This window comes from Carassius auratus, chromosome 27 (genome assembly GCF_003368295.1).
Source record: "Carassius auratus strain Wakin chromosome 27, ASM336829v1, whole genome shotgun sequence".
Taxonomy (NCBI): domain Eukaryota; kingdom Metazoa; phylum Chordata; class Actinopteri; order Cypriniformes; family Cyprinidae; genus Carassius; species Carassius auratus.
Genome location: NC_039269.1, coordinates 9,988,300 through 10,010,797, shown reverse-complemented (window position 1 = coordinate 10,010,797; position 22,498 = coordinate 9,988,300). Strand labels below are relative to the sequence as shown.

Below are 22,498 nucleotides of genomic sequence, written 5' to 3'. Positions count from 1 at the left end.
GTCGGAGTGGGCGGGGCTTCCTCTCCGGGCGGTCCTCCCTCTCGCAGCGCACCAGAACAGGGACAGAGAAACCGGGTTTTAGTGACAGCCTCAACCAACCACAAATGACAATGGAAAAGTCACTTACCCCTTATGTGGCTGGGAGGCTGTCCCCAGTTTTCCTCCGTCCCAGTCTGGGTTCTCACGAACGTTTGCAAGCGAGAGGGAGTGACGTCACCAGACGTTTCCCAACTGCGCTGTCTAGGCTCCGCCTTGCCCGCATTCTCCACCAGTGTCACGGGAGGAGCACAAGACAGACACAGTGGGCGTGGCGTCAGGCCTCGGAGAGGCTTTTATTAACAGAAATCATAAAACAAAGGGAATAAAAGTGGCCAAAGGGGGAAAGTGTCCAAAATAACAGGGAATCTGGTGTCCTCGTTGTGCTGCAGGGTTTGTGTGGGTCGGGCAGTGTTCATCAAGGAAGGGTCCAGGCAAGGGGCGGAGTCCGGCGGCCGCACGCGCTCCCCTCCTTGGTCCGGGGCGCGAGGGGCGGCGGCTTCTCCTAGCGGCCGCGTCTCTCTCGTTGGCCGCGGCGCTGGTAGGGGATGGACGGCCCGGCATCCTGGCCCGTCGGCCGTGTATACGGGTGCGGTTCCCATCCGGATCGCGGGTCCGGCAGCTCACGTCTTGGTGGCGCGGGAGTCCCTCAACGCACCCTTCCTGGACCCACGAGGACACCAGTGTGCATGCACGGGCAAGAGACCGGTCTCTTGAGGAGAGGCGCGTTGGGCTTTTAAACAGCGGCGGTAATGAGGCTCCACTTCCTTCAGGTGTGCCCCATCACACGCCGCCAGCCCTGACTCGTCCAGCGCCCCTCCTCTCACACACCCACTCCAGTCGGGAGCCTGGTGAAGGGCGGCGATTTAGGACGGGGTGCCGGTGATAATCAGGGAGGAGGCAGCTGACTCGTCACAATATATATATATATATATATATATATATATATATATATATATATATATATATATATATTAGAGATAAAGTTAAAGCTTTAAAACCTTCTTATATATATATATATATATATATATATATATATATATATATATATATATATATATATATATATATATATATATATATATATATATTAGGGGTGCTCCGATCACGATCGGCCGATCGTTATGCGCATCTCGTCAGTAAAGCCGGTTTTCTAATCAGCGGTTAATTCCATCAGGTGCGTGATTTCACATAGAGCAGCTGTTACTACACAGAGCCGTTGTTAATAGAGAAGATGTGCAAATCACGTTAATTTTCAGCGTTTTTTGACGCATCTTCTCAGTTAACAACGGCTCTGTGTAGCACCCCTAATATATATATATATATATATATATATATATATATATATATATATATATATATATATATATCCTCTACAATGCAGGACTATTAGACCAAAACTTTTTAAAAAAGGCATTTGTCTTCCCCAACACAAAAATAGAGTGCAAATATGTCAAAGAGGGAAAAATGCATTTTATCTTGTTAAGATCAATTAGAGATAAAGTTAAAGCTTTAAAACCTTCTTATTCTAAAGCTTTTAAAACCTTCTTATTCTTCAATGTAGTGTACATTGGCTTTGCAATAATAAAAATGCATTAATGCACAATAACAACAACTAAATAATACAGACACAGAGATGTCATTCATGCTGATAAACAAAAACACAATCCATCACGATGGTACTATAACTTTTGATTATTAAGCTATTGTAAATAAAGATTACTTTGCTGATGCCACACACGACTTGGAAACTGACTGGAAATGTTTCCCTGAAGGTGTGACCTCCTCTTCGAATTCCAATTACTGACAGGCCTAATAAAGTATAGATGGCATGTGAAGTTTGCAGCTGTGAAGAAAACATCCTAAAGGAGCACGTCATAAGAATAAACATGAACCATGTTCTGTATTCTGAGGCTACAATAAACAAATACACAAGTGGCCTTGAAAGTCATTTGAGTTTTCATTCTTTCCTTATTTTCTTTTTTTAATGGGAGCTATTTTGCACTGTATGTTATTGAAAAATTCACAGAGTGTATGGCAATTAAGCAAATGAATCAACTCTTGGGTCAACATGCTAATATGTTTGATTTAAGCTAATTTACTGGAGATGTAAGTCTAAAGATGTGCTTTTTTTTTTCAAAATACAGATGTGATCTGGTCACAGGCTCCCTTATGGAGTTTTTTTTTTTTTTTCATGGCTTTTAAAATTCAGAATTTACATTTAGTCATTTTGCAGATGCTTTTATCCAAAGCAACTTACAATTGGGGAATACATAAAGCGATTCTTCTTAAAGAGTCAAACAAACACAGGAAGTGCTAGTTATACCAAGTTTCAGGCATTTATTTAAATAATTACAAGCTGGAAAAGGAATAAATAGAGCGAAAGACAAAGTCTTTTTATTTAAATTTTTATTTAGGATGAAGTCAAGTAGCATCGAAAGCTGTCGCTTGAAAATTGTCAGGTATTCAGCATTCCAGATAGGGGTGGGAAGATCATTCCACCAGCCAGGTATGATGAATGAGAATGTTCTGGAAAGTGATTTTAAGCCTCTCTGTGATGGTACTATGAGGCGTCGCTCACTAGCGGATCTCAGACTTCTGGAGGTGATATATATTCATAAGAGTGAGTGGAAGTAGGCGGGTGTTAAGCCTGTGGATGTTCTATATGCAAGCAGCAATCTCTTGAACTTGATGCAAACCGTAACCGGTAGTCAATGCAAGGAGATGCAGAGATGTGTAACATGGGCCCTTGAAGACCAGTCGTGTCTCTGCATTTTGAAACATTTGTAGAAGTTGGGCTTGATGGGAGTCCAGCCAGAACAGCATTGCATTAGTCCAGCCTAGAAATGACAAGGGCCTGGACAAGAGGTTGTGCAGCATGTGCCATTAGAAAGGGCCTGTTCTTTTTGATGTTGTTCAATGCAAATCTGCAAGATCGAGTCTTTGCAATGTGGTCTTTGAAAGCCAGCAGGTCATCAAAGATTACACCAAGATGTATTTCCAAAGTTGATGGGAAAATTGTATAAGACCTTGCTGGATGGTGAAATCATGCTGTAGAGTTGGAGCAGCAGGGAAGACAAGAAGCTCAGTCTTTCCCAGGTTGAGCTGTAGTTGATGTTATTTCATCCGTGCCAAGATGTCTGCCAGGCAGCCTGAGATCAATGCAGCTACCAATAGATTATCTGGTTGAAATGGTAGGATAAGCCATGTGCCTGTATGATGGGTCTCAGTGATGTAGTGTATATGGAGATGAGGAGGGGTCCAAGAACTTATCCTAGAGAAACCTCATTGACCAGTTGATGTGCTTTGGATAACTCCCCTCCCCAGGCCACCCTGAAAGATCTACCAGTGAGATAGGATTCAAACCAGCAAAGTGGACTCCCTGTGATTCCCAGTGATGAGAGGGCAGAAAGGAATATCTGATGATTGACAGTGTCAAAAGCAGCAGATAGATGTAATAAGAACTGATGATTTGGAATCAGTTTTTGCAAATCACGTGGATTCCGTGACTGACAGTAGCGCATGTCTCTGTTGAATGGCCACTCCTGAAACCTAAATGGTTTGCATCCAGTTTGTTGTTCGGTGAAAGAAATAATGATACCTGGTTGAAAACAACTCATTTGAGGGTTTTCGCTATGAATGGAAGGAGAGAAACAGGTCTGTAGCTATCTGTAAGTGAAGTGTTTAACGTAGGTTTTTTGAGCAGTGAGGTTACACGAGCCTGCTTGAATGCAGTGGGGAAAGTGCCTGTGAGGAGAGATGTGTTGATGATGTGTGTGAGTGCTGGTAAGAGTGTAGGAGAGATTGCTTGGAGAAGGTGTGAGAGGATTGGGTCTAGAGGGCATGTTGTAGGGTGGCTGGAGTGGAGAAGTTTTAATACTTCTGCCTCAGTGAGGGAAAAGAAAGAGAAGATGGAAGTTTTAGCAGTGGATGTGGTTGGTTTGAGATCCTGTGTGTGTGGGGCTGAGAATTGACTACTGATGTACTATATTTTATGTATAATCATTTTATATTCTTAACTGTTCTTAACGGTTTAGAATTTATTTAAACATTTTAAATTCATTTTTAAATCTTTTTCAAAGTTTTTAAATTACTTGTCTGTATTGTTGTGATTATTATTATTATCATTATTATTTTCTTTTATTTTATTATTTTACTTTGAATTAACATTGTGTATGAGATGTGCTAAATAAATACATTGTGAATGTTGAAGTCGCCAAAGACTGAAAGTGGACAGCCATCCTCCGGGAATGAGGACGGGATTATCTAGATTTAATGTTAGAGCATTGTTGAGAGACAACCAGAATGTTTTGAAAACACATGATGAGAAGTGGAAAAGAGAGGACAGAAAAGGAGAGTGTGTAAAGGGAAGATAAAAATAATACTAAAGTGTGTTGGCCGTTTCATTGCTCGGTGAAGTCAGTCTTCACACCAGGAGGCTGAATACGAGGGCTGGACACATCCGCATCAGTGCACAGACATCATATAAATACACAGTCTATGAGACTACAGTGAAAACAGCTGTGGCCACCTTCTGAACAGCACAGCCAATAGCCTATAGCAGGGCAATTGCTCAAACTGAAGCTACAGTTCACACTTAAGTGCAGGAAGATAGCAATGCAAATAACATAGGCTCCTGTTTAGCAGATGACAATTATTAGAATTACCAGTAAGTGCAATCAAAAATACAAAGTAGAAATAGGTAGATATTGAAATATTCATTCATGAAATATAAGCAAAACACACATGCTGCCATCCGTTTCTTCTGCTGAGTAATCGCTTCTCACGATTAGTCATTAGTTGATTAGGCATGAACAGAACTAAACTGTTTATGCCTATTAAATCACAGTTCTGGCTCTGAATTGTGCACAACTTTGCAACATACTACAGATATACTAGAGATGAGAGATAAAAGATTAAAAATAACAAGCACACAAATTAATACATCAGAGAAGATGCAGGAAAAGTTTTAAAAGTCACAGCAAGGTCAGCTAATAACTCACAACACCTTCTGCTAGTTGGCAAAATTGTCCATGACAGAACTCAAGCAGAAATAACACACTGCTGAGCACTAAAAGCACGGCAGATACTCATCAGTTCCACTTCTTCCCTTGTAGTGACTAGGAAACCTCACGGACTGAAACTGCAAGGTGGTATCTGCACACATGAGCGGTGATGAAAGAAGATTCAAACATGAAACAGGACATCTCCAGCTCATCGATCCTGCCAGGCCATTCTTTGGGATTACAGGAACTCCCACTGCAGAGTGTCCACAAAGGCCTAACTTGATTGGATCCATCCGATTAAATCTGGACCTTGTCACTTCTGTGCCATCTTCAAGAGCTGAATTCGGGAGATTGCCCAAGCACAGCTAATTCTAAGAAGCGGTAAGAAATCCATGTGTCAGCCATTTCACTCAACTCTCTTTGCAGTCTCCTTTGTGTTTGATGATCAATGGCATCTATTCATCGCCTGCTCACCACCCGGTACCTGCCCAGCAGGCTGTAGCACCTGTGGTGTTTTTGCATCACATAATGTGTGTTTTGAAGTAATTTCTTTTAGCGTTTTCATTCCAATTGCCATGAAACTGTGCTGGCGTGCGTGTGCTTTTGAAGGAAACCCCAGGCGAATTATATGTCACAAAGACAAGTGTTGCTTAACCCGGACACCCCACCCTCAAAGAATCTCCATCTGTGGCCATGAATGTGAGTCACCGTTTGCATCAAGAGGCAGAGATGATTTCCCTCCTTTCTTTCGTCCAGCAGGAAATCTGCTTAGTGCCAGTATGCTTGCTACCTACATTCCAATTAAATCAAGATGTATTTGCCTTTCAAAGCTTCTCGGCCTTCTTCCTTTCCCTTTGGAATAATTGATGGAGTCCTCTGGTCCTATGATGAATGACTTCCAACCCAGAGATGAATAGAAAGATGAATGTGTTGCCCTGAGAGGGTAGGGAGGAACGGCTCCAGGAGTGCTGACATAGTGACAAATACAATGACCGTCGCACCAACATGCCCAAATCAGCAAGGGAGGGTGGTAGAGGCCTGACAACTTCAATGACTGCTCGGGACTGTGCCACTTGCCCATACCATACCCAATTACCTGAGCAAGTAACTAATTTAACCTCAGGTGAGTTTCAGAACTGATGCCTCGAGACAGTCAAGGGAAAAATATAGCAATGATGTATTAAGGGCATTGGCGAGAAACAAAAGCTTATCTTAAAACAGGAGTACATTTTTTTTTTTACCCCACTTCTTAAATGATGTTGCAAATAATTTTGCAACTATGTTACAATGAGCAACAAGACAGAAATGCTTCATTTAAAACTTGACTGTGACTTAATGGGAAAATCAAATCAAAACAAACAAAACAAGGATTTATGGAGTCCTGCTATTCCCCACATATCACACAAAATAATATATAGATAACATTTTTTTGGTATGGTTTTTAGAAGTCTCTTATGCTCACCATGGCTGACATTTAAAAAAAAAAAAAAAAAATACAGTAAAAAAAAAAAAAAAAAAAAAAAAAAAAAACAACTGTAGAATATTATTCAAATGTTAAATAACTGTTTTCGGTTTAAAATATCTTAAAATGTAATTTATTACTGTTATGGCAAACCTAAATTTTAGGAGCAACAGGCTTCAGTTTAACATGTTCCTTCAGAAATCAGTTTTGTTTGTGCTTTGGTGGAAACTGTGACAAATACAATAATTAAAAAACAAACATTTATTTGAAATACAAATATTTTGCAACTTTATAAACTTTATGGTACCATTTCATATTAGGTGGCATTAACTACTATGTACTTACATAAAAAATAAGTACAATGTACTTATTGTGTTCATATTGTATTGTAAAACACTTTTGCTGCTATTGAGGTGGGATAGGGGTAAGGTTAGGGAGAGGGTTGGAGGTATGAGTAAGTTTAAGGGTGGGTTAAGGTGTAAAGTATGGGTCAACAGTGTAATTATAAATTTAATTACATAAATCAAATACAGATGTAATTACATGTCTTTTTTTAATATAAGTAGAATGTAAAAACATGTATGTACACAATAAGTACATTGTACTAAATTATTAATTAAAATGTAAGTACATAGTAGTTAAGGCCACTTAATATAAAGTGGGTCCAACTTTATAAATGTATAAATAAATATATGAAATAACAAATGTTACTAACCCCAAATATTTGGTGCAGTGCATCAGCCAATCAGAAACATTAATTTTAAAATGTTTAATTAAGACACCTGTTATCATATCATTAGTACAGTTCAACTGAATGGCATTATTCACCCCTTGTTTGCTCTAAATATGATTTCAAACATGCATGACTTTCTTCCAACATTCTTCAAAATATCTTTGTTTGTGTTTTCAGAAGAAAGGGGAACATTATTTTATATTTCTATTTAATTCCCTCTTGTTACACATTTAAATTGACTGTAACAGCCTCAGAAATAATCTTGTGTAACACAAAAAGAGCTTTACTTGACTTGAATCAAAGGGTTCTGCTGGTGAGAGGACAGAAGATGTGCACTCCGAAGAGCTTTCTGTGGATGTAATTAAAAGTCTGAATGGCGTACATGTGTCTAATATGACTAATGAGTCGTGTATTATGCATAATTTGCAGTTCTTGCAGTAGAAGGGCTTGGAGAGCATCAGGTGCTGGGGTGATGAGTCTGAAGAGCTGGAGAGCTCCGCACCAAACCACCTGCTTCGTACACCTCCCTCCCAGGCCCGCAGCATGTCACACTGCAATAGATAAATAACCTCTGTCTTCACAGAAGAGGCCTCAAGCTTGACTGATAGAGGATGACTCTTCTAGATTACCCATTTTAATCTTCCTGTAAGTATCCAATATGACCTCTCATAAGTCTCACCTGATGCCAAGACCATTATGTCTGAAGACCAACTCTGTCAACCATTGTTTCATTGAGAGAATGCACCTGCACTCCCCGGAAGCTCAAGCAGTATTACAGACCCACACTGGTCCATTCATATACTTACGACCTTTAGACTGGATTACAAATTGGAGTTGAATGGTGGTTGGGGAATCAAGTTAGCCATAATAAAATTGCAGTAAAATCAGATAAATGCCAGCTTTTCCTTCTTTAAATTTACCACAAGGTAAAACTAGCTGTTCAATAACTTGGGCTGGGAAATCAAAGTGTTCATTTACTATGATCTAAAAAAATATATATATAATAATAAGATTAAAATATAAAATAAAAAAATAAAACATTTTGCATTTAGTCATGCTGCTTACACTGCTAAAATAAAATTATAACATACCTACCTCAGCAAAACAATAAGATATTTAAAACAGAACCAATTTACATGAGTATGAAAAACATGTGTAATGTAGTTTTTGTGTGAATCATGCACCTCTCTAAATTACCTTGTTAATATTATTATTATTATTATTATTATTAATTATTTTTTACTGTCTTTAAAGTATCTTAATCTATAAGCTCATCAAACGCTGATCAATGACAATTGCTTTTTTAAATCAGCATATTATGTAATTTTATTTTTATTGTATGTAATAAGAACAAAAATTGCATTCCAGGAACAACTTCAGTCTGGACTTTTCAGCATTCCATAAAGTGAAGAATGCTTCAGATCTATTCAAGGACTTATGACAAGATACACATGAAAATATATCATATAAAAAGAAACACAAATATATATGTATTACAGCACATAACATGCTGTAGCTGCAAAATGCTGCCGGACACAGAACACATAAATAAGCACATAAGATTTCTATTCTTTTTGACCTTTCCTGCTATTTATTTTTCATCAGACCTTAAGGATGGTAATCCTTCATTCTTTGGCAGTATGATATGGGTGGCCAAAGCCAGAGGGGAACAGTATGATGAAAGATGCAGCATTCTGAAGCCTAATTTGACAGTACAGGATTTCCCCACTCCCCCCTTTTCTTTCTCATTAACGGGAGCATAAAGTTGACCCCCCACAGTATTTGAGGTAAGGGGCTGCCATGCAGAATACATGTAGCACAGTAAACTCCAGAGGGGAGTCAGATTGGTCAGCTAATGAGTCTTGACAGATGCAGCAAAAGCCAGAAGCTCCTGAAAAATGAGTTTGTTAATACCCTCTCCGTTTTTTGCCACTTCATCATCTACTTGAACTGTCAGGAGATAATGTGAACCAGTCGAGTTGTTGCAAGTTTTAAGAACATTTATAATATACTGTATGCACACAAATACAAATACTGAAGATGGATGTGGAATGCCTTGACCTGGATTGACTTTAAATAGTTTTCACTTCTTAAAAAACAATTAACTAAGCAATAATGTACCAGAGGCTGTGTGGTTTTATGACAAATAGCTATATGTGCAGTGCAATGAAGCCAGGACTATTCGTTTTATAAAAGCAGTTTTAGCATTAGAAATGCTGAAAGTACTTGTTGTGATCATGCTTAGCAAGAAATCCATGTGAAGAGAGTTACTATTATGGATTTAGCAGCAAAGAAGAGGAATTACTTAAATAAGGTCAAGAGCAAGATTAAGAGGCTTATTTAATCAAGACAAACATTTATAATCTCGGAAACTAATAGAATGTTTTCAAAGCTTAAAACTGCTATTTGTTTATATACCTCTTGATAGTGCGGGAAATTTTATACCAACTGTTCAAAACAATATACATATAATGAAAACCAACAAAATGGGGAGATTAAAAAGAAATACTTTTGAATAACATAGTATGAGTGGATAAAACAATGCATTTTGTCAAGTATTACTCATATTTATGGTATGCTTGTACATAAGTATAAATATTTTATCAAATTTTCATACACATATAAAAAAATTCATATTCATACTATTCAAAGGTGCCCTCTTTCTTTCATTCTTGTTAATCTTTTCACAAAGTTTTCATTCTTTTCGGACTTCTTTTGAAATATTCACAGTGTGACTCAGCACTCTGAGCCAACAGAATACAACACCAAGCTATTCTATGCATGAGTCACTGACTGACAAGATAAAGCCTTTTAGCCTGTTATTTCTTGAGGTGGCCTCAGTGAAGCAGCTATAATATTTATCATTAGATATTGTCACTCAGCTTATGTAACACTGCTAGTGCCAACACCATCAAATAACACTGCTTCTCTAATGAATAAGGTAACAGATTACACAATTCATCCATCTGAACTGTTTTTAAACCTCAGAATGGTAATACAAATCTGTATTGGTAGCTTCTAACAACAGCACAAACTGAAATGTTGAGTGATCGAACAGGAATTTATAGGTTCTTACCAGTCAGGTACTCTGGATCAGGCACTGGGTCAGACAGCTCCTCATGACACTGGGCTTCATTCGGCACAGACGCAACCACCATGCCATCTGGGAGCTGCTGCTCGATGCCACGGGCAAAGTTCTTCAGTCTAGACAGCAGAAAATAAAGGAGATAATCTACTCAAAACTCAGTCCCATGTTCATTCATCCGTCAATCATACAAATACTACATTTCTGCCAAATCACTGTAGCAAAACCTACAGAAAAATATACGATTGTGCCTTTCTTCACTGTTTGTTAAAAGTTCATAATGTTAGTGCTTACAGGCTATTTTGATGTAGGGCACTTTATCCATATTTCATAATATTTTATTATTCTCTCTTCTCTTCATCATTTATTGATCAAACTGCCATGAAGCACCACCTTTTTGCAATTAGCAGGTCATTAAAATAACATATATAAAATACATACAAAATATGTTATAAAAATATTTAAGAGCACTAAGTGCAAATAGATTTATATCCTATTTACACTGAGTGAAAATATCAGTATTTTCTTTGCACTAATTATAAATAAATAGTTAAATGCAGTTTGGGTACATATTGTTGGATACTATTTATAAATATTTTTTCTTACCTATTTTTTCACTTTCACTGAAAGTATATAGGTTTCTATTTATTAAAATAATAAATAGATGCTGCCTTATTGGAAACTTGAGGCAGATTTGAACTGTGGTCAGTCACTATTTGCATATGAATGATATGATTAATAATAATAAATAAAAAAAAAAACGTCCAGAACTTTAAAGTGGGTTGACAAATGTAGAAGGGGCTTCTAGGTATGACTGAATCAATATAAACAGGGATGGAGGGGTTAAGTGTAAGTGGATAGGAAAGAAGGCAGAGCAGCTCAAAGCAAACAAGAAAAAGCAAACTGAAAAACGCAGTGTGCAATGAAATAACTTTTTATCAAAATTAGATCTGAAGTACTATAGACTAGAGGAAAGAGTAAGAAAATACAGTTTGAGTTTAAACAAGAAAAAAGAGATAAAAATGGAGAAGATGGGTTAAACTAGTTTCAAATGAATGTGAACAAGTACGTATTGGACTGATGGATAAACCGATACAACAGCAAAAACTCAAAGGCTGCGTTTACACTTGGCAACATCAACTGACTTTTCTATCTGGATAATCGATTGGATCTGTCTTTCCCGTGCAATATTTTAAATAAGTCTGCAGAGAATGGTCTGGAGAAAAGTCACATGCGGACAAGGACATGCGGATCGGATACGTTCTGATCAGGAGTGCATTTACTGTATACTTGTCTTTTCAATGTGTATGTGGACAACATCCAGATACAGGTTGCATGTTAATGACAAGTGTAAACGCAGACATAGATGCACAAACTAGAAACTCTGACTCAAAATATCTCTGTGTATCTTAAGTTAGATCAAAGTTAAAGTATTCTGGGAGTATATGCATGTGTGGAAACCGAAAAATGCAATATAAAATATGTATGTCAAAGAAAAGTATAAATAAATGCAGGAAAGGAGAATACAGAAGAAACTATTACAATTATTAACTATTAACTATAGCATACCATGGAAATACACAGAATGCAACAAAATTAAAAAATGATGCCTGCAAGAGCATCTAGTAAATGACCGGGCATTCAGGAAATTGTACCAGGAAATATTATGCAATCAAAATATCTCATCAAACATTACTGTCATATCCATTTTATAAAATGGACCTGGATGAAAGAATTATATTATCTCTGAATACACAGAGCACTGTACAAATAATTGGGCTTAAACGAAAAAAAAGGCCAGAGGCTTGCAATATGCACTTCATCTTAATATCAGAATGAAAAGTGGATGAAGTGGAACAGGCTGTCATTTATATTCGACACACAGTCATATATGTGGAGGTGTACAGTGCTAAATACCCCCACTTCCTGGATGACTCAAAATGTTGAGCTATTTATAAAGAAAACAGCCACTTACTTGGCTAAATAATAGTAATAATTTATTATTTGTAACCTAAAACATTACAAATCAAATTCTACTGATGTATATTAGATTGAAGGTTTTCTAGGGCAAATAAAATCTGACATAAACCACAAAACTGTTCCCAAATATGCCCTCTCGGGTGTGCTGGAAGGTAAGCTGGAGCACAGTCTGCAGAAATTTCTCTGAACACCGGGGGATTTCCTCCCCACATCTAATAAAAATGTAAAAAGTTGTTTCTCTTGTCAAACTTGAAGCTCACGCTTCAATAGATACTCGCATATTGAAATATTAATAGCTCTGCGTTATTGCTTGTCAAAGTCACATCTGATAAAAGGTTCAGTTCCCCATGGAGCCAGTGCAGCTAAATAGAAATGTGCAATAAATTTAGGGGCCAGTAATTTTAATGAAAATGATGCAAATGGTTCTTACGTTTCTGAAATTATTATGGGGCAACAATTGCAGCTATAACCCCTGAGAATTAAAATATCTGTGATTTTTGGTGCAGAGCAATAATACCAGTAATAAAGAAATATTAAAAATAAATGTAGACGCAACTTAATTCAAAACATTTTATATCTAAACACAACTTTCTCTTAATATTACAGGAGCTTATGAAATCAACTTCAATAAACTAATGTGTATGCAGTGTTGGTTGAGTTACTTTCAAACAGTGTTAATTTCGTCAGACGAGACGAAATATGTTCGTCAACGACCTTTTTTTTTTTCATGACTAAGACGAGACGATGACAAAACTGCAACATTGTTCAAAAACACTGACTAAGACTAAATGAACATGCATTTTTGTTGATGACAAAAGACGAGACGGAAATGTTTTGTATAAAATAAAAACATTACTAACGTAACCTCGGTTCCCTGAAATACGGGAACGAGTACTGCGTGGAAGTCACTTATGGGAAAAACTCATTTTTTTCTCCTGAAATGAAGCCTTATTCAATAACGTGGTGAAACTGCACAGCCATTGGCAGAGAAGCCCGCCAAACCCCGTCAAAATGGGCGGGGAATCTGGCTATATATTGGCCCCTTCGCCACAGGAAATCAGGTAACTTCGACTGAAGCGACGACTGAGTCGTGCAGCCTTTTAGCATGGCAAGGAACGCAATACTCGTTCCCGTATTTCAGGGAACGGAGGTTACTTTAGTAACCGAGTACATTCCTCTTCAATACTTCACTCGTACTGCATCGAAGACGCTTATGGGAACCCAGTTCAATCACGCCATGCTAAGAAGTGGGGACGACCAAATCAATCATACGTGATCTGTGATACCAATATATGACAATAGCATCTAGGAGCAGAATAAGCTCAATGAGGTTACGTCTGACCTAGCCTGATCATCCCGTGTGCGTATCGCCTCAGTACCAAAGGGACCGGGTGCATTCGAGCAGAGTTTGAGTCTTGGGCAAAGAATGGCCAAGACCATGCAGATGAGGAACAAAAAGGTGACCTTTACACAGAAAGTACCCTAGCATGAAGTGCCGGGACATATAGATTACAAAATCTAGCAAATGTGGACGCGGAGTTCCAACCAGTCGCTGCACAAATTTCTGCGATAGTCGCACCACTAGACCATGCCCAGGACGAAGAAACTGCTCTCGTCGAATGGGCTCTTACTCCAGTTGGGCTTTGCAGGCCAAGAAGAGTAGGCTAGCTGGATTGCATCCACAATCCACCTTGAAAGCCTTTGCTTTGAGACCGGTAACCCTCTGGCGCGGTTTCCAAAGCATATGAAGAGCTGCAGCACTCGAGCCCCAGCACCGGCGATGCTGCTGCCATAAGACTCAGCAACTTCTGGAATGTTTTTAGAGGTCGAGAAGCACCTATTTTGAAAGAGGCCGATGTTGCCCTCATTGTAACTGAGTCTAACACTGTTCCCAGAAACGATATCCGTTGGCTGGGGGACAGCAAACTCTTGGCGAAATTCACCCTGAGCCCCAGGCATTCCAGATTATTTCTGAGGAGCAAAGTTCTGTAACCCAATGCCTCCCCCCTCCTCCACTTTGTAAACATGCGAGGCACCAGAGACAGCCCAAAGGGGAGGACCTTGTATTGGTAAGCCACACCCTCGAAGGCAAATCTCAAGAACGGCCTGTGACGGGGGCTATCTAGATGTGAAAGTAAGCGTCTTTCAGATCCAGCGAAAATAACCAATACTCTGAGCGTATTTGTGAGAGGATTTGTTTCAACGATGACGATTTGTTTCAATTTGTTTCAAAAAAGGGCCCATTGTTTGCAGCAAAAACAACTTTGTCGACACCTGGAGATGGACGGCAAAACACACGGGGCAGTTTAGGGGGTGGTCAGGCCGCAGCGAGACTTAGCCCCCTCCTCTTTCTTTCCTGTAAATCAGGATGATGGGGGCGGTGCAGGGTCCAGCACTACCTTGGGCCGGGGTCCCATGCATTTAGAGAACTGAAACCATCTGGTGGCCGAGCGAGAACGGTGTCGAGGTAAGTCTAAGTCTGTTGCACTTCTCAGCTCCCAGAGCGTGGCGACATCCGGGCCAGACTCATCAGTGGCGGCGAGAAGTTTGGCCTGGAAGAATTGTACCACTGCCATGGAGTGGAGTGCCGCGGCTGCTTGCCCTGCCAATGAGTAGAAAACTTTCATCCAGACGGCTACGGGCTGGTTCCTCTGGAGGAGACCATTCCAGACCCAGCTCATGCTCTGGAGAGAACGCGGATAAGTTTGGCGTCCATCCCGAGTTTCGGGCAGAGGGACATTGGTCTAGCTGAAAATAGAGGACTGGGGAATCCCCTCTGGGCGGAGAAAATGAGGCACACGGGGGCTGAGTTGGCGTGAGCTCACTTTCATCCTGTTGCTTTAATCCTCTGCCCTGCCTTTTCTTCCTTGCCGGCTTGCGGGAGGAAGAAAACGGGAGGGCGCGAGGAGCGAGATCGCTCTCTGAAAAGAAAGCGATCTGCGAGCGCAGAGAGGCGATATTCATGTTCTCGCAATGAGAACAGGAATTCCCCACGAGTGCTGCGTCAGCGTGGGGTTTCCCCAAGCACGCGACACACTCGCTGTGCCCGTCATCAGCTGCAATGATGAGACGGCATTTGAAACAACGCCATAGAAAAGACTCTTTTAGAGAAATTTGCTCTTTAAATCTCTTTCTCTGCGGATGGCCGCAGGGAAGCGATGTATCTGCAGTGGGGACCCGGCAGTCGCGTTTCAGTGCGAGGCGTGTCAACGGCGAGCAGTTCAGCGGAGATCAGCGAATCGATGTGACGTTGTCGCTGAAGGAGAAGAAATCTCAATTCCTGTGGTGAAGCCGCCAATATATAGCCAGATTCCCTGCCCATTTTGGCGGGCTTTGGCGAGCTTCACGAACCAATGGCCATGCAGTTTCACTGCGTGATTGAATAAGGCTTCAGTTCAGGAGAAAAAATTTGTTTTTCCCATAAGCGTTTTCGACGTAGCACGAGTTAAGTATTGAAAGGGAACCTAAGATAAAATCTCTCTTCATTTTCGTCTACAATCATCTCATTTTCATCAGCTGTTACGCCTTTAAAATATTCAGAACCAGTAAGCGGCTTCTTGCTGTTGCTCAAGTTACAGGTCTCATACTCCTGGTGCTGCCAGCCTGTGGCTGCAACACGAAACTGATGAACACACAACACCCAAAGCGAACACGAGTGACGAGCGATGACGACATGCTAGGTCGAAGGAAGAGGCTCTATATTTGTGTGTTATAGTTAGCAGCGGTCTGTTATCAAGAATAAAATAGTGTGTGCATAGAAAGAATTCGTCCATACGCCGCTCAAAAAAATAAAAAAAATAAATCCTGAGCACAAGTCCACCATCTAGGCAGGCTTTTTGTGTTAAATTATATTTCCTGTTGCTGCGCAGGCTCTGTTATTGTACATGACAGCTTATGTCCCGATTACCGGTCTTTGCATTAAGATTAAAAGCAGTATCAATAAAATAAAAAAATGTGATCAGGTTAATCATTTGTGAATGTTGCACCTAAATCAGAAATTTAAAAACCAGACACGTTTAACATTTTCATTCAACAAAAATCATTCAACAAGTGTATTTCATCAGCTAATTATGACATTTAACCAATGTTTGAGATATTTTTTTTACTGAAATGTTGAGTTGAGTTATGAGTAATAATCTCAGTAATAGTGTGTTATTTAAAAAAAAAAGGCTACAGTTGTTTTGACTAAAACTAGACTTAAGTTAGACTTTCAGTCTACTACAGTGGTTCCCAACCTTTTTCAACTCGCGGCCCACACAACCAAACACATATGTTTGCGCGGCCCACTTCAAAAAAATTAACTGACCCCGCTATTGTTGGGTTAATAACTTAGTACTCAGAAGCTAGATTTTAAACTATATTTATTGAATAAACTAGGGTTGTGCGATATGGACAAAAAAAAAAAAAAACTATCGCAATTTTTTTATCAATTTTGCAATTGTGCTTTTACAGTCATAAATGCATTCAGGATTAATTTGAAACATATTTCCAAAAGAAAACCAATCAGAGCTTTATCAAAAAGTTGTAACATCTCTAGAACAGACATAAGTCAAAATTATCACTATAGTGAAGATGTTAAAAATGTATAGACTTGTGAAAAAAAAAAAAAAAAAAAAAAAAAAGAAAATCCTGTATACAGGGATTTTTTTTTCTTTTTTGCCATGCATTGTTCATAGAGCTCATTAATTGTAGCGGTGCCTCAGGTGTTTGCAGTGTGTATACAGTATGTGTATGCGGTCAGCAGTGAGAGCGCATAAATATAACGCGAAAGCACATTAAAATAATGCACGAGTGCGAATCTCTCTGTTTGCAGCAGATTTCCATTGCTCTGTCACAAAACCGGTCGTGCTTGCTCAGATAGGCTACACGCTGCTTTGCGAGGAGAGAGTGTGCACACTTAAAACGTGTCTCCTCTCACTTAAACTGCATCCTGTTCACTAACAAATTCACTCTATGCTAATGTGTTAGACATGAATTATTTTCGCACGTTTTTATTTCTAGCCTTTTACCGCAGTGAGAACGTTCTGATCCGTCAACATTGGCTCAGAAAAAAGGCGCAGCACAGACAGTGTGTGAACCTGGAGTTAGGCATATGCGCACGCTCAAATCGTGATTTTAGGACGTTTTCTTTTAATCGCACAGCCCTAGAATGGACTGGAAATGAACAGAAAAAAATTGGCGGCCCACCTGCAATACCACAGGTTGAAAACCACTGGTCTACTAAAACTTGACTAAGATACCTCGAGTTTTCTTTTGACTTAAACTAGACTAAAATTATTAGACTTTTAGTCGACTACAACTTAACTAACAAAAAAAAGATATGTGAATGACTAAATATGACTAAAACTAACAAGGACAATTGGCACAAGACTAAGACTAAATAAAAAACAGGTGATGAAATTAACACTACTTTCAAAAAGTAATTAATTACTATTACTAATTACATCATCAATATTGTATTTAAATTACTAATTACTCTAAAAGTAACTTAGTTATTAAATAAGTAACTTAATTATTCAAATCTCTAATTAGGCTACATCCTAAAATCCCTAAAAACCTTAATAGAAATTAAGCTCTTTATTCTTTCAATTTGAGTCAAACATATAATGGTTTAGCCTTTTAGCTTTAAAACAACTGTAATACTTAAACATTATATATATATATATAGGGGTGGCACGGTTCGCTGAAAAAAAAAATCTTAATATATGTTTCTATTGATGGATGTGCATTCTGGATTCCCAGACATTACAACAATAGCCATGAGAGAAAAAAATAAAATAAAAAAAATATTAAACCTGGACAAACCATTCACTCTTGATCAATGTGAATGACTTATGCTGGAATATGAGCAGTCATTTATTCTGTCATCATCCGGGTGCTGAAAGCATGAGCGCACAGATGAACAGCATACGTTAATATGTATTTAAACTAAACTCATTTAAGCTTTATCAATTTAAACATTTAAGAGCCAGATGACGCGAGCTCACGCGCAGTGAGAAGATTTGTGCATGCACTGTCATCCGAAGCGCACAAAGCCACGCCTCAGAACTCACGCAAATATAAGATAATTTATATAGTTCAATATGCAATGCTGTTTTACATTTGATTACTTTATTCAATTTCTGTACCTAAAAGCGAAAACCGTGACTCTAAAACCGTGAAAAAGTTTAACTGTGCCACCCCTAATATATATATAAATATATATATATATATATATATATATATATATATATATATATATATATATACACACACACACACACACACACACACACACATAGATATACTCTGAAAAACAACACATCTGAATAACAAAAAAGCTTGAGAAAAGTTAAACAATACATTTCAGTTTGGCAAGAAAAGGCCAAATAGTAAAATCCATACAGGTTTATGTAAAAATAACACATTAATTAATGTAGGTTAGAATATCATAAATGATCTTTTCTGCTGAATGAAGCCATATCAGATCGTGCAGGGCTTCTTTCAAAAATGATGAAATTCATAATTATTTTTTTTAATCAATTTTTTATGTATCTAGATTGGTGTTTGTACGTAGGTGACTGCATATAATGAGCTCAGATACGGGAGAGATTGTGCATCGATTTAGTTTCATATGGATTACATAATCAGATAATATTCATTTTAGATTTGAATTTGCTATAAACATATTTCTCATGTCTTTGTGTCAAATATTTGCTGAGTTTGTGGAATTGCTTATTTTGCAAAAGCACAATGTTTTGTTGTTATTGTCAGTGTACACAAATAAAAGTAAGCCCTTTTTAGATTCGATTGATTTTAGTCTTATCTGTATCTGAACGTTTAAGGTTTGTCTGTGAATCAGGAAAAACTGAAATTGAACAAGCTGGCATGCAGAGGGTTAAAAACTTTTAATGAATTTTATGTTTAGACAGTAAATTCAGATTTCAGATTCAATATTGATTTTAGAACAGTATTTACTGTATGTAATGCAGTAATTAAATACAAAAAAATAAAAAAATATAAAAATATATATATATTTATATATAATTACCTTAAACGTTAGCAGTAATCCTTTACTTTACCTTTTCTTTTTTTTTCTTCTTTTTTTTAGCCTTTATTTAACCAGGAGAGAACCTCACGGAGATTAAGAATTTCTTTTACAAGAGTGTCCTGGCCAAGATAGGCAGCCCAGTTATATAAAAACACACATGACAAACAACAATACATCACAGTAAGATAGTAAAATGCAGCACTAGAAGCATTTGCAAAAATTATTAATAGTGATTAATCACATCCAAAAGAAAAGTTTTTGATTAAATAATATATGTGTGCATACTGTGTATATTTATTATGAATATCAAAATACAAACACATGGATTTAAGAAAATTACGCTATGTTTAAATATGAAATATATTTATATATAATATAAAATATAAGAATATACATATATAAATGTATCCATTTTCAAAATATATAAATGCATGTGTGTGTATTTATATACACGTAATAAATATACACCGTACACACATATAATATGTATAAATTTTTTTGGATGCAGTTAATCATGATTAATTTCACAGCACTATTTTAAATGCTTGTTACTTTTCCTGTGGAATTCTATAAAGATTTTGGCAATAATATCTACTGTAGTAGCACGGTAATTATAGACAGAACATACAAGTTTTATGGGATACTCTGGGCATTACAGGTGGGATTATCTGTTGAACGAGAATACAGGAAAAAAATATAAATAATTTATTATGGACAATTTTGAGTGTAAAACTAGGTGAACTAGGTGTCCAGCAACAGTTGACACCAGACTATAATAATAGAGCTTAATACTGATAGAATACATTTTTTTTTCAAGACAAATACAAAATGGCAGGCTCAGAAAGCTAAAAGCTAAAGCTAGAATTGCTAGAAAATGAAAACTAAAATGTTCAGCATGTTTAGTTTTCTTTCAGAAAGAAATAAGTTGTGTGAAGTTGATATTTAATTTCAGGCAAGATAATGAGATATCCAGTTGTCAATTAATATCATTAAGAGATGATTTCATGCATAATTAATAATAATTTGAGGGCCCGAATGAATTAATCTAGAATAGCTTAACTTTGAGCACGTATTTGTAGCTTGTTTAAAGAAGAAGTGTGTAATTTCTATGCCACTACACAGAACTGAGGTCATAGAAGTTTCCTCAAATACTCCACTAACCAAGTTGATGATGCTCTGTTGACTGGTTCGGATTCTTGAACAAACAGAAACAATTTATTACATTAATTATTATTATATAATTACAATTCAAAATAATTAAAAGTATTGTTTTTCATATACATAATATGTACAGACATTTTTTTTTACATTACAGTTTTGCTAATATCACAGCATAATGAAAACATGCAATCAACATTTCATTTATATGAACAAATTATAATTATAAAGGAAAGTTAGAAGAGCATTAAAAATATCCTTATGAAAATATGTCAGACTTCAGGCTTTTAAAAATAAGCAGACTGTTCTCAGCCCGCGTGTGATGTTTTAATTTAGTGCTGGGAGAAAGGTAGCACTTTGAGTTTCTTGCTGTGGATGGAAGCAGCCAATTGGGAGATTTTAAGTGAGGTAGTCCTAATCATTATTCTGCAAAGTCTTAATGAGAACAAAGGGCAGTGAAAAAAATCATTAAACCAGCTCAAAGCACACTGGGAAGGAATGGAAGTGAAATTGGTTGAGGCTGGAACCCAGAGGAGAAGGAAAGTAATTAGGAAAGGGCACATGTTTTTAGGTGGAAAGTCTCACGATGATAAGACAGAAATCAAAATGAAATCCTGCCTGGCAATGCACACAAGATATGGAGGATGAAATAGGAATGGATATTTGGAATGCTCTCTAAAAGCCTCTCTATAGTATCTAATTAAGATGTCAACAAAATGTTTGCATAATTTACTTGCTTAATTTCTTTGCACTCTGCTCTACAAATGCAGTAGTACAAAGACATTGATTGCTACTCAACAAGACCGCTTCTCAACAAGCTAGATATTTTGGCAGCAGTGCCACAGAAAGTTTCTGGAAAACTACTGTAGCACGGCCTTGAGCACAACCTCCAGTGGTTAATGCCCACTCAGTGTACTGTATTTGAAGAACAGCTTGTGTAAACCCCTATGTATGTGTGTGTGTGCAAACTTCAGAAATATGCATTATAGGTTGGGTTGTCAGAATTTGTATGCCCCCCTTTCGTTTTCTATGTAGTCATTCTGACATTCTCTATAACTATCCAAAGTAACTGACTACAAACACCCTAGAAATGGAGGAGCAACTATCCAAAACAATCAATTCATCCATTCATCCACCTACCTCCCACAGCAAATATAAGCACAGCTTGTAAAACCTACATTTCAAACTTTTAGATCTACTTTAAATTTCTTGACAAACTATCTTAACACTTTATTTTAAGTTGTTCTTGTTACACGTTACATGTACTACAGTAACTATTATGATAACAATACATTTACATGCAAGTAACTCTAAGTCATCCCTATCCATATAGTACATTAATTACTATTACTCAGTACTTAAATGTATAATTACACTGTAACAGCGACACTTTAAAATAAAGTATAACCCAAACGTTACATTTTTTGTACTTTTAAAATGACACTTAGTTCAGAATACTAAAAGAATGTTCACAAATGTATCAAATTTATATTATTATTAGATAGAGACAGAGAAAATAAACAGATATATCTGTGTGGCAATTACAAAATTGGCACATACATAGCACTAATGTGCTATTTTTGTAGAAATGGCACTGCAACATGTCAATTACTGCTTGGGCAGGTGCCGATTGAGCTTGCAACATGCCAGATGCTACATCTCAAAAGACTATGTATAATTAAAATGATGAGCATGGGCATGCAATTGGCTTGCTGATACACAGTACCAAAACAGGATGAACTAAAGTTACTGACAATTGACAAGCTCACAGACTGGTATTTTGAGATGAAACTGACTGGAATGGACACATTCTTTCACTTTCATAATATCTGTATGTTTACAAACATGTATTCGAATTTAAAAAGGGAAACATTGGGGAGGAAAAGAAACAAAGTAAGCTAGAAGACTGCTTAGGGTTAAAAATTAATTTTCAATATGTCCTCAAATTGTTTACTTCAAACACTTCCATGTCCAGATTATCTTGGCTTTTAAAAGCAACCTCAATAAA

General features: G+C 37.5%; 1 protein-coding gene across 3 annotated transcripts in view; it reads right to left on the bottom strand.

Moving 5' to 3' along the window:
* astn1 (astrotactin 1) overlaps positions 1-22,498 on the bottom strand; it is a 259,446-nt gene that overhangs the window by 86,321 nt on the left and 150,627 nt on the right. For all 3 annotated transcript variants that reach the window (XM_026205809.1, XM_026205810.1, XM_026205811.1), the window contains one exon: positions 10,314-10,441. In XM_026205809.1, the coding sequence (XP_026061594.1) occupies positions 10,314-10,441 (128 nt within the window). The remainder of the gene's footprint in view (positions 1-10,313; positions 10,442-22,498) is intronic.